The 11,854-nt window shown below is 36.8% G+C and overlaps 1 protein-coding gene across 3 annotated transcripts in view; it reads right to left on the reverse strand.

Annotated features, from left to right (window-relative positions):
• Positions 1 to 5,485: 5,485 nt before the first annotated feature.
• LOC102600886 (endoplasmic reticulum metallopeptidase 1) overlaps positions 5,486 to 11,854 on the reverse strand; it is a 42,081-nt gene continuing 35,712 nt past the window's right edge. For 2 of the 3 annotated variants that reach the window (XM_015306819.1, XM_006343105.2), the window contains one exon: positions 5,486 to 5,821. In XM_015306819.1, coding sequence (XP_015162305.1) covers positions 5,678 to 5,821 — 144 coding nt within the window. In that variant the 3' untranslated portion in view covers positions 5,486 to 5,677. Of the gene's footprint in view, positions 5,822 to 5,857; positions 7,822 to 11,854 lie in introns of those variants that run through there. The other variant, XM_015306821.1, reaches the window with a different exon arrangement.

The following is an 11,854-nucleotide window of genomic DNA, read 5'->3' on the forward strand; positions in this document are numbered from 1 at the left end:
TACTTAAGATCAATCTTAAAAGATAACTAACTCCTTGAAGTTGGTCAACACTTACACTTCTTCTTCTTCACCTTAACTAGGTGGTACATGCAACCCTTAAAGTCAACTTTAAGACAAAACATAATCCAAACTTATGGCATAGATCTTTCCCCCTTCCACTCTCAAATAAGCTCATTTGGGGACTAACAACTTGACTATACGGGTTCTAACATCACATGGGAGAATAACAATAACACTACCATTCCATCCTAAGGATGACATCTAAATCTAGCATATGAAGTCCTATCTAGTCACATAGCCATAATTGGCATTTCAACAAACATATTCTCCCTTGCTACTTGTAACAAGATCCCTTTGAGTAGTCACATCTTGAAGACCACCGATTAGAGAGAAAGATTGTATAGAGTTAAACTCTATAGCACAACTAGAGAATGAAGAAGTGAAGTTTCCTAACGTCCTATAGCCTCTCGCTCATAGATGTATCGCGACTCACACCGATGAACAAGACTCTACAAAACGTGGTTTGAGACATCCTAAACCCATCCCAAAACTTATGCTCTGATACCAAGTTTGTCACGACCCGAGACTACCCCCTAGACGTGACACGGCGTACTTGACTCCGATGGGGTCTCATACAAGCCCCTAGCATATCATGACATAAGAACATAGGAAAAATGCGGAAAATTTAAAACTTTTCTTTATAATCGAAGTCTTTATAAAATGAGAGAGTCTATGACACTATGTCTCAAACCGTCTATAACATTAGAATACAAACTCTTTAATACAATCTTAGGGACACGGCCCTTACATAAATCTAAAACATAAAAGAAAGACATAAAGGACATGTGGTCGAGCCCTCGAATACTATGAGGACTCACCAATCTTCTTCTTCTTGATCTACTAGAGTCCTAGCCACAAGAATAGCATCCAATATCTCCAATTCATAAGACATAGTTCATACACATAGTCAAATACCAAGATCATCTCATCATAATAAAACTACCACATAAGCAACCCAAAGCCACACTAGTTCAATGCAAAGGTAAGATCCCATAATCCTACCAAATGCTAAGTATCACATTTAGGCCACCAACAACATACATATCTTACTTTACCATAGTCATAGCCAACATAAATAAGTAAGGAGTCATTCATGTTCATATCTTGTAATAAGTGAAGTCAACCTTAACATTCATACATACCTTTCATACATAATCCATATCAAGCATACATAATTCATAAATCTTCATAGCATAAGGAACCCACCCCATAACCCCTTTATAAGTCCACTTGTGCAATATATAAGTGAAGTCCCATACCCCCACTCACACTAAGTAAAGCTCATTAAGAAGTCATAAGCATAGTTCATATTCATAATTCATACAAAGCATACATTCAACTCATAATCATCATATCATAAAAGAGACATACCATGCCCACTCTCAAAGCCTACTTGTGCAATGCACGAATGAAGTCCCATAACCACATTCATGCTAAGTAGAACCTCTCTTGAGGAACCATAGAACATGCCCATGTTCTTATCATAATTCATATTCTTATCACTTAGGGAGATTTAGCCTTAACCGACATAGACCATGTGAGCTACATGGAATCCGGTGTCTTACCCCCACACCGAAAAAGGTGTCCTACTTGCCTAAGGTAGAACGTACATAATAGCTTATAGGTGGATCCACTAGCTATATACCTATGTGGGCACATAGTTATAGGGTAAGGAGATTGCTACTAGAAATCCGAGCTTTCTAACGTAAAAGGTTTCCATCTCATGAGATAACATACAATGGGAAGCCGGACTTTCTAACGTAAAAGCTTCCATCTCACTTTCATACCCTCTCGGTGCTAAGCATAATTCCCTTTAAAAGTCATATTAAGTCTTTACTTAAGTTCATGGTAATAAGAGAATGCACTAGGAACTCAAACCAACATATCATAATAGCTCATAGATTCATTAAGTGAGAATGTCCTTTCACTTTAGAATCATCAACATGTGAGAAACCTTTCACATTATATTCATAGTGTGTTCATGAGAATAGCCTTTCATTCAACACAACAATACTACCATAGTCATAACATATCATACATAGTCATATCATATCGTACATAGTCATATCATATCATACATAGTCATGTATAGGGGTATAGGAAAGAAGGATCTTGCATCAATACCACAATATACACAATAATTAAACACCTCCACCTTTCAAGTGGATCAGCATGATCATGAGCATTTCATACATAATAGTATGTAAAGGTGCATATGAGAACTAACCTTTCAATCAACACCATATATACATTATCACCATAGACACTTCCTTCTCAAGTGTTCATAAGCATGTACATAATACTGCAATCACACATAATACACATATATTGATGTCTGAATACTACTTCAACCATGATCCATCATATAAGACCTAATCTAATTAGTTCATGTCTACAAGGTTCATTCATAAGAAACTCATGTCTAAGTGATCTAATCTAAGGCAATTGACTAAGAAGTTCATCAATCTTAAAGGTTCACATCTAACCCTCAATTTGCCCTTCAAGGCTAAGAACCAAGATTCAACCTAACTTCTAGAATTACCAAGTTAGATAGGGGAATTTCATGATTCAACAACTTAATAACATAAACACAATCAATTGACAAGCTTACATGATCAATCAAGTCATACCCTAGTTCACAATTTAGGAGGAAGGGGAAATCATGGGTCTAAGGGGAGATTTTCATCAAAATCCATCAATACTCCATTAATCCAATCATAAATCATCATAATCAATCATCATAAACCTTAATTAAAAAATTGAATTCATTTTGAAAGAATACCCATGACTAGATTTGAAAAACCCTAGAATTGGAAATTTTGAAAACATAGTTGAAGGGGCTTCTTGGTGATAGTTAACCAAGAATGAAAAGCATCCATACCTTAGACTTAGAATCCCATAAAATTCATATGAAAAAACCCTCTTCTTGAAGCTCTAGCTTAATCTCTTCCTTTGTTCTTCAATGGAGTCTAGAGAGAAGATTTTGGGAGGGAAAGTATTTGGGTTTTGATTTGGGGTCTTGGGTTATAATGACTTAATGACTTAGTTTAGGGTCTTATTAGACTTATATAGGTGGTAAATTAACTAATTAACCGACCTACCTTAACCCTAATTAAATAACTAATCAATTCCTAAACCCCCAACTTAAAACTAAAACTCAAAAACTATCACCACCTACGGACCACCCATCCGGTTCACGAGGCGTCAAAGGGGGTTTGTGGATAGGTACTGAGGCTAAATGTTGCAGGCCTTATAGGCCTTGACCCACGAGCCCAACCCATGGGGCGTGGATCCAACCACGGCCAGTAGATGGCAATCGTGGGTTGCTGCAAATTGGCAATTTTGGGGGCTGCTTTGGGGTTCCCCTCAAGGACCCCTTGGATAGTCCTTGGGGGGTCGTACCCAAACATTTAACCCCTATAACCCTCATTCTAAGTATGGGAACCATTTCTTGTGATTTTAACCCTCATACATCACTCCAAAACTCTTACGAAAGGCTCTAGAACTCACTAGTTCAACTTACAAATTTCTGGGTTGTTACAGATGGATACACCCCTCCTCACCTCATATCCATCACTCTCTCACATACTTTCATAGTGTGTCTAGCAACTTGATACCCCTATAATTGTTACAATTTTGAATAATACCCTCGTCTTGTACAATAGAATCATTATACTCCACCTTCATTGTTTGGGTCTTTTTCATCTTAAAATGACATTAAGCAAATCAGTTAGTTAGACACTTCATATCTACCATGTTTGTGATCTTCCAAAACTCCAATGAAGCCTCATATAGTCGGTTCAATCTTCCCTTCTCATCCTACTAATAGTATGCTTAACTTCGTCAACTGTAATACACCTACAATACCCAAATATTTTATGTCTCACAAAGTGCTCCAAATCATCTAGCATGACATCTCTATCTCATTCTTCATTCAATAGTTTGTGGAAGTAAGGTTACCATCTTCGTTTAATGAAGGTTTTTTCCACTAACATCTTGTCTTCTTCATCCTTGATGCACGTTACTTGATTCAAGTTTCGAACCTTCCCCTCTTTCACCTTCGTGAGCCTATAATTTCCTATCTCCGCCTTAATCCCCTAGTTCTCCATACACTAATTGAAAAGTTGTTGTCTTTGATGTTGTACCTGCACAATGCCTCCATCATTACCACTGGGGGTGTTCGTGGTTCAGTATAGATCGATTATTGGTTAAAACCAAAACCAAACCAATCTAGTCGATTTTTTAAATTTCTAAAACCAAACCAAACCAAACGAGAAACATAACCGTCGGTTTGGTTCGATTTGGTTCAGTTTTTCTGGTTTTTTCGGTTTGAAAGTAATAAAAAAAATTAAGGACATACGTATCTCGATAGACACAAACACCTAGAACATGAACAATCCACATGAAAGCTATTGTCGGTTCAATTAAGCAATTAAGAAATACTAGAGTTATTATTACACAAACAAAGTGTTTCAATTAAGAGAAAATATAACTATCTTATGTGAGGCAAGGTAGGTAATGACTAAAATAAAGGATTTTAATGGACTTGGACTTAAGATTGTAATAATAGTTGAACTAAAATTTAAGTGTTGGGCTTGAGAAAATGGTAAAGTTAAAGTCTTAAGTTAATTAAAATTTAACGAAATATTAATATTTTATTTATGAATAATATATAAATAATTATAAAATTTATATATCTAATTTGTCGGTTTGGTTTGGTTATTTTTGCGGTTGTTTTTTAGTAAAACCATAACCAAACCAAATATTATCGATTTTCAAAATTTTAAACCAAACCTAACCAAATCAAATATCAAATTTTTTTAATCGATTTGGTTCGGATTACGGTTCGTTTTGGTTTTTAACCATAACCATGAACAACCCTAATTACCACTAATAAATCATATCATGTAACTACAAAGAAATGGTGTAATCTAACACAAATTTTTTCATGAAAAATCAGAACTATCTTCTCCTAAATATTTTGTTGACTACACACTATTCTCAAGTTTGCAATTAAAAATAATAATTGGTATTTAAGTTTATATATGAAAATAAAAATTAGCTAAAGAGAAAAACATAAAAATAGCATAATTAGTATCAATCTTGCATATCTGAATTTTATTATTAGATTGGATTTTAAGCCCCTCAGAAAAGAAAACCTAAAATGTATAATCTCCCATTAAAAATAAAAGATATATGTACAAATTTTTAACGAGAATGGCACATCCAATTTACATGAATACAATTTATTTTACTAGAGACCTATTTGAAATGGGTCAAATTAATTTTATACAATGGGTTAATATTAAGTATTGGATCTAACAACGAATCTGGAAAAGATACATGTATAAACTTCCATTAAAAAATCAACTTTTCCATTACTTTTTGCACCTTGTTGGAAATATATTCATATTTGATGAGCATATCAAAAAAAATTGAAGCTACTTTAATAAGATATTACTACAAGTTCAGTTACCATTTAAGGAATTGACTCCAACACATTGCCAATAAGTTTATTAAAAGAAAAAAGAAAAGAAGTCTAGTAATTTAAAAGGTCTACTACACAATCCATATTTTTGGTAATAAAGAATTAACGAGGCTCTGCCCTTTGAACAACTCAGAAAACATAGGTAGATATAAAACTAGAGAATGCAGTCACATCGACCCAATCTGGAAAAAGGTCTTTCAATTTAGCAGCAGACTCTGTCAGATACTGGTCCACTACAGCCACATCAATCCTAATGGCCTCAGAACTGTTTGTCTGCATGATAAGGAAAGCAACAAACACATGATAAAATCAATGTAAAGTCCATAAATTTTTAAAAATAAATTAGGATTAAATTTTATGAGTGTACGGGCGTGTTTAAAGAATCCTCGATTCGTTGAGGAAGCCACATGGGGTAATTGAAGTGTTTGGTATATGTTGTAAAAGGGTTATTGTGTCAAAATATCTAAAAGATGTCAAATAGAAGTCAGAGAGAGAGAGGGGTCATCCTCCAGGGCTTAATGCACTCCTGCCGCAAGAGTGGCTGATATAGGCAAGTGCAGCCTGAAAGTAACAATTCAAACCTCCGTTTTGAGCAATAGTACTTTAGTTCATGCTTTAATATTCTAGATAGCTTGGTTTTACCTTTTTGGACTTAGCGGGATAGTTTGGGTTAAGACCCCAATGGCTCACGAATGTTTTGGAAATCGATCTTAATTTGGAAGGCTTAAATGAAAAATCAAAAACCTAACCCCTCTTTTTGAGTTTGTGTGCTGTTGTGTTATTTGAAGCTTCGGTTAGGTATATATCATGTTTTTGGACTGGTTGGCATACGAGAATTTGGGACTCAAGGAGTTTGGATGAAGAATGTAGTTGTTGCAGAACAACTGATATTGATGTCAACTGGTGCATCACATTTGCGGCCAAAGGCTCGCCTATACATAGTGAGGCTCTAGGCTAGACCTCTGCAAAAGCAAGTCAGGGATTACAATTGTGACAGTTAATCAATGGTTGATTGTCTGCATTTGCGAGGGCCAAGGTAGCAATTGCAAAAGGGTCCATCCAGTGAGTCTCCGCTTTCGCGATGGGAAGTCCACAGTTGCGGCATCACAATTGTGAAGACGGTTTCACAATTGCAATGGTTTAGCTGATATAAAAGATCTGAAAATCGGGGAAAACTATTTTTGGCAAGTTGGCGGAGAAGAGCCCTCAATTTTTGAATTTGTTTTGGTGGACGATTGGTCCTAAATTTGGGTAATGTTTCTTACTACTTTTGAAAGCCCAAACCCCCATCCTCCTTGCAGACACAAACTTTATGTCAAGACATCCACCTTATCCCTTGATTTTTGCTCTTTCCCAATTTCCACAAAATTCCATTCATGGCTCTTTCAACAGGTTCTCATATATTACTGCGAATCAAGAACATATTCATCACATAAGTTGGAATTGATTCAATCACTGTTTTGAACAATACTTCTCGTCCTGCTCGTAAGAGACTGTGCACTTCTAACTTTTTATCTTTGAGATTACTCTATCCTGAATATAAGCAAAGACTATTTTTTTGCTTCTTCCCACCACTGTCGGCAAGCCAAGATACTTTCTAGGAGCATTCACCTCCTTAACATGGAAGATATCCGCAATCTCTTTCTTCACACTTTCATTAGTATTACGGCTAAAAAATATAAAAACTTTGAAAATTTACCTGTAGGCGAGAGGCTGCCTGATGTATCTCCAAACATAACTTAATAGTTTTTGCCTCCTCCTTTGCAATTTTGAGCTAGATAGTGGATTGATGTTCACTATAGCCCTATTTGACCTTGAAGGTTAAGTTAGTGTACCATGAACTCCACTTTAAAAAAATATAAAGCATCATCCGCAAAAAATAGGTGTGAAATAGATGGTGCTTTAGTACAAATTTTAACATCATGATTTCGGCCCTGAATAGACATTCGCTTCAACAACACTGACAAACCCTCCACACCTATCAAAAATAGATAAAGTGATATAGGATCACCTTGCGTCAAGCCTCTTCTTGGAGAAATATTTTCCTAACTGCTTGCCACCATGACTAAATTGATAAGTAACTGCGGTTACCATATGCATAACTTTATTCACCCACTCCGAACAAAATCCAATCTTTATCATCATTGCTCGTAGAAAACCCCATTCAACGCGATCATAAGCTTTCCTCATACCCGTCTTAATTGCCGCATAACCCACTTTGACTTGTGTTTTCCTCTTTAGATAATGCATTGCATTATCTGTAATGTATCTTCCTGGAATGAAAACACTTTGGGCCTCAGAGATTATTAGATTCATAAATCGTTTCATTCTGTTCGCAAGGACTTTACAAGTGATTCTATCAACAACATTGCAAAGGGAGATAGGCCGTAAAGCTGAAACAAATTCAGGTTGTTTCTTTTTTGGGATTAACACAATATTAGTATTGTTACTTCCTGGCCCAGGTGGATTATTATTATTCAAGCATTCCATAATGGCCTAAGAAACATCATCTTCAACAATACTCCAAAAATATCGAAAGAAGCATGGATTTAATCCATTCGGTCTGGGAGCTTTATACGGGTGCATGCTAAAATCAACCAATTTGATCTTTTCAACTGTAAAAGGACGCTTCAAGTCCTCGTTAATTTCTTCAAAAACTCTCTTCTCAACAATGTCAGTAATGACATTAAATGGACCATGTTATGTCTTGAACAAATTGGTGTAATAATTCACAATAAGACCACTCAATCCAATCCCCCAATGAAACCAACATCCAGACTCATCTTTCGATTGTGAAATTGTATTCTTTTTCCATCGTGAGGTAGCCATTAGATGAAAATAACGGGTATTTCTATCACCTCTCTGCAGCCAAAATTATTTTGCTCTCTATTTCCAATAATTTTCTTGTTGCCTCAACAAGATTTCATAAGCATCTTTGGCACTATTATAAAGAGCAATGTGACTCAGCTCTCTACTACCTCTAAGTCTCTTCATCTGTGTCTTGCAATGCTTCATCTTAAATTGGATTGTTTCTTTATGTTGCGACCCCATGGCTGTAAAAAGCGCTCACAATGTTCAATAGATGTTCTTCCACTGCCTCCTTAACATCAGTTTCTCGAAGCCATGAATTTTCAGAGCAAAACTTCACTGGTGAATATCGCATGATGCTTATTCCTAAGGAGATAAAAAGAGTCATATGGTCACTACAAGCAGTTTCCATATGATACATTGTAGCTCTATTGAATAGTATGCGCCAACAAGCCGTTGCAAGGGCTCTATCCAGCCTCTCTGAAACCCATCCATTCGTACCTCTTCCCCTTTCCCAAGTAAATTTATTTCCAATGTATCCCAAGTCATGTAATTCATAGAAATTCACCACTTGTCGAAACCCATCAAGTCTCCAAGCTGGTTGTTGAATTCTCCCCATCCATAGCTCAGAATATCATTGAAATCCCCTGCGATACACCATGATAGTGGGGATTTATTCTTCAAAAACTTTAGAATCTCCCAAGATTGCCTCCTACGATTTGTCTCGGGGAAACCATGGAAACCAGTATATCGAAAGTTAGGAATCCTTGCAATTCACACCTCCACATAGATTAAATATTTTTGAGAATTGATTACTGAGCACGTGCCCTTCTCTCTCCATAAAAGGGCTAAGCCACCACTCTGTCCTTTTGGATCAACAACACTCAAGCCTTCAAAGCCTAAATTATCACAAAGTTGTTGTAATTTAGTGTTGTTAACTTTAGTCTCCTATAAGAAATTTAAATTGGGCTTCTTTTGTTGGACCAAGTCTTTTAGTTCGGAAACTGTACATGGGTTCCCAAACCCACGACAATTCCAGATTAAAGAGCTCATTGGATTAGGCAGGCCTGAAGACTAGAACCCGCCATGAATAAGTTTTTTGACTCATCAGAAGGAATTAATTTGCTTGTTGCCTCACGTTTCCTTCTTTTCTCTAACAGCATAACCCCTCCTCATCAAGCTCCTCTGCCTCCATATCTTTTCCATATTCATCTCCATCCCTTATAATTATCCCAATATTCTCGTAATCCTTTCCATTATTAGCAACACTCTCATTCCCACAATGCACGCCAATTTCTACTTGAAGTTCCACGGGCCACCTTCAGTTATTCAATCATGTTCACATTGTTTAAAAAATTGGAAAACAAAGGCATTGTTTCCAAGTTCTCTCACGGTCAAACCTTCCCTTGGTCTCCATGCCTTCCCCATTGCATCACTCAAGGAATTAGGATTTACAAACTTGCCTGTAACAACACGGCCTACCACACACCATAGGGGATTAGCAATTTTCTCTCCGAGATCAAAAACATCCCCATCACCATGGTAGTCTAATTCAACCTCTGAATCATCAAGATTCAGGTCCGACATCTTCTCTACTGGAATACTGCAATTATTCGAACGAGATGACAAAGCCGTATCAAAAGCAACAGAGAAACAAGAGTAGGCGAAACTGTTAGGAATTTGCTTTTTCAACTGCACTTTTACTTTTACTGCATTATATTAGATAAGACTTAGTCAATTAGTTGTTAGCCATCTATTCCTATTATTTAGGAGTAAGTTAGTGAGTTAGGAATATGCTAGTAGTGGGTTTACTGCTTTCTGTTTTTCATTCCAGTCTTATAAATGAAATCTGAAGACATCAATAAGAATGTTCTTCTACCAATATTCTTCTTGACTTCTCTGTTTTCTAAAACTCATACTACTAAAATTTACCAACAATTGGTATCTAGAGCTTTTTTATCTTGCGGGATCTGTGGGTATTTCTGTGAGTGATTGTTTCAAGTGACTCAAGCACCACAACCAGAAACAGCAAAATATTAAAAATGGAAGAAAGCTCAAGTTTCTCGGTAATGGCACCTCCTGTCTTCAATGGTGAAAATTTTCACATGTGGGCAGTGAGGATGGAAGCTTATCTCGAAGCTTTAGATCTTTGGGAGGCAATCGAGGAAGACTCTGAAGTTCTTCCGCTACCCGGAATCCTAACAATGGCTCAACTCAAAAATCACAAGGACAAGAAAACCAGAAAATCTAAGGCAAAGGCATGCCTTTTTTCAGCGGTCTCTTCAACAATTTTCACTCGCATCATGTCTCTAAAATCAGCAAAAGCCATCTGGGATTATCTCAAGGCAGAATATGAAGGAGATGATCGTATCAAAGGTATGCAAGTGCTGAATCTCATTAGAGACTTTGAGTTACAGAAGATGAAAGAATCGGAAACCATCAAAGAATACTCTACCAAGGATCTGTCAAAAATCACTTTGGCGGAATTATTGAATTCCTTGCAGGCTCAAGAACAAAGAAGGGTTATGAGAGAAGATGGAATCAGAGAGGGAGCATTGGCGGCCAAACATGAAGAGAGTGGAAGATACAAAAAGAAAAACAATAAGAAGAACCAGCCAACAAATGGAGAAGGAGCAACTCGCTACAACAACAAAAGCAAAACAGGTAGCTTTAAAGGAAACTATCCTCCTTGTAAGCATTGTGGAAAGAATGATCATGCGTCGTATAAGTGTTGGAAAAGGCCGGATGCTAAATGCAGTAAGTGCAACCAACTCGGGCATGAAGCAATTATCTGCAAGAGTAAATTGCAGCAGTAAGATGCAGATGCCCAGGTTGTTAATGAACAGGAAGAGGATCAACTCTTGTGGCATCGTGTTTGTAGCAATGTTTCAACTGAGGCTTGGCTGATTGATAGCGGATGCCACAAAACCATATGACTCATGACAAAAAGATCTTTAAAGACTTGAAGCCTACTGGAGTTACAAAAGTCAGAATAGGTCATGGCGGTTATATTCCGGCAAAAGGAATGGGAACTATTACAATTGAAACACAATCAGGTACTAAAGAAATTTCCGATGTTCTTTATGTACCAGATTTGGATCAGAACTTGTTAAGTGTTGGTCAATTGTTAGAAAAAGGTTTCAAATTGTATTTCGAAGATAAAACATTGCTTGATCAAGGAAGCCTCAGGACATGACTTGTTTAAAGTCAAAATGAGAGGCAGAAGTTTCTCATTAAATCCATTGGAGGAAGAACAAGTGGTGTATTCGGCAAGAGAAAATGCTTCCGAGTTATGGCATAAGAGACTCGGACACTATCATTATCAAGGGCTTCTCAAAATGCAAGAATTGGTGATAGTCGAGAACCTTTCTAAACTGGGAGCGAGTTCTAAAAATTGTCGGGCTTGTCAATTTGGAAAACAAAGTAGACTTCCATTCCCAAAGGCAACTTGGAGAGCAACAAGAAAGTTGCAGCTGGTTCACACCGATATTGGAGGAC

Source organism: Solanum tuberosum, unplaced genomic scaffold (genome assembly GCF_000226075.1).
Source record: "Solanum tuberosum cultivar DM 1-3 516 R44 unplaced genomic scaffold, SolTub_3.0 scf00038, whole genome shotgun sequence".
In the NCBI taxonomy this organism is placed as follows: domain Eukaryota; kingdom Viridiplantae; phylum Streptophyta; class Magnoliopsida; order Solanales; family Solanaceae; genus Solanum; species Solanum tuberosum.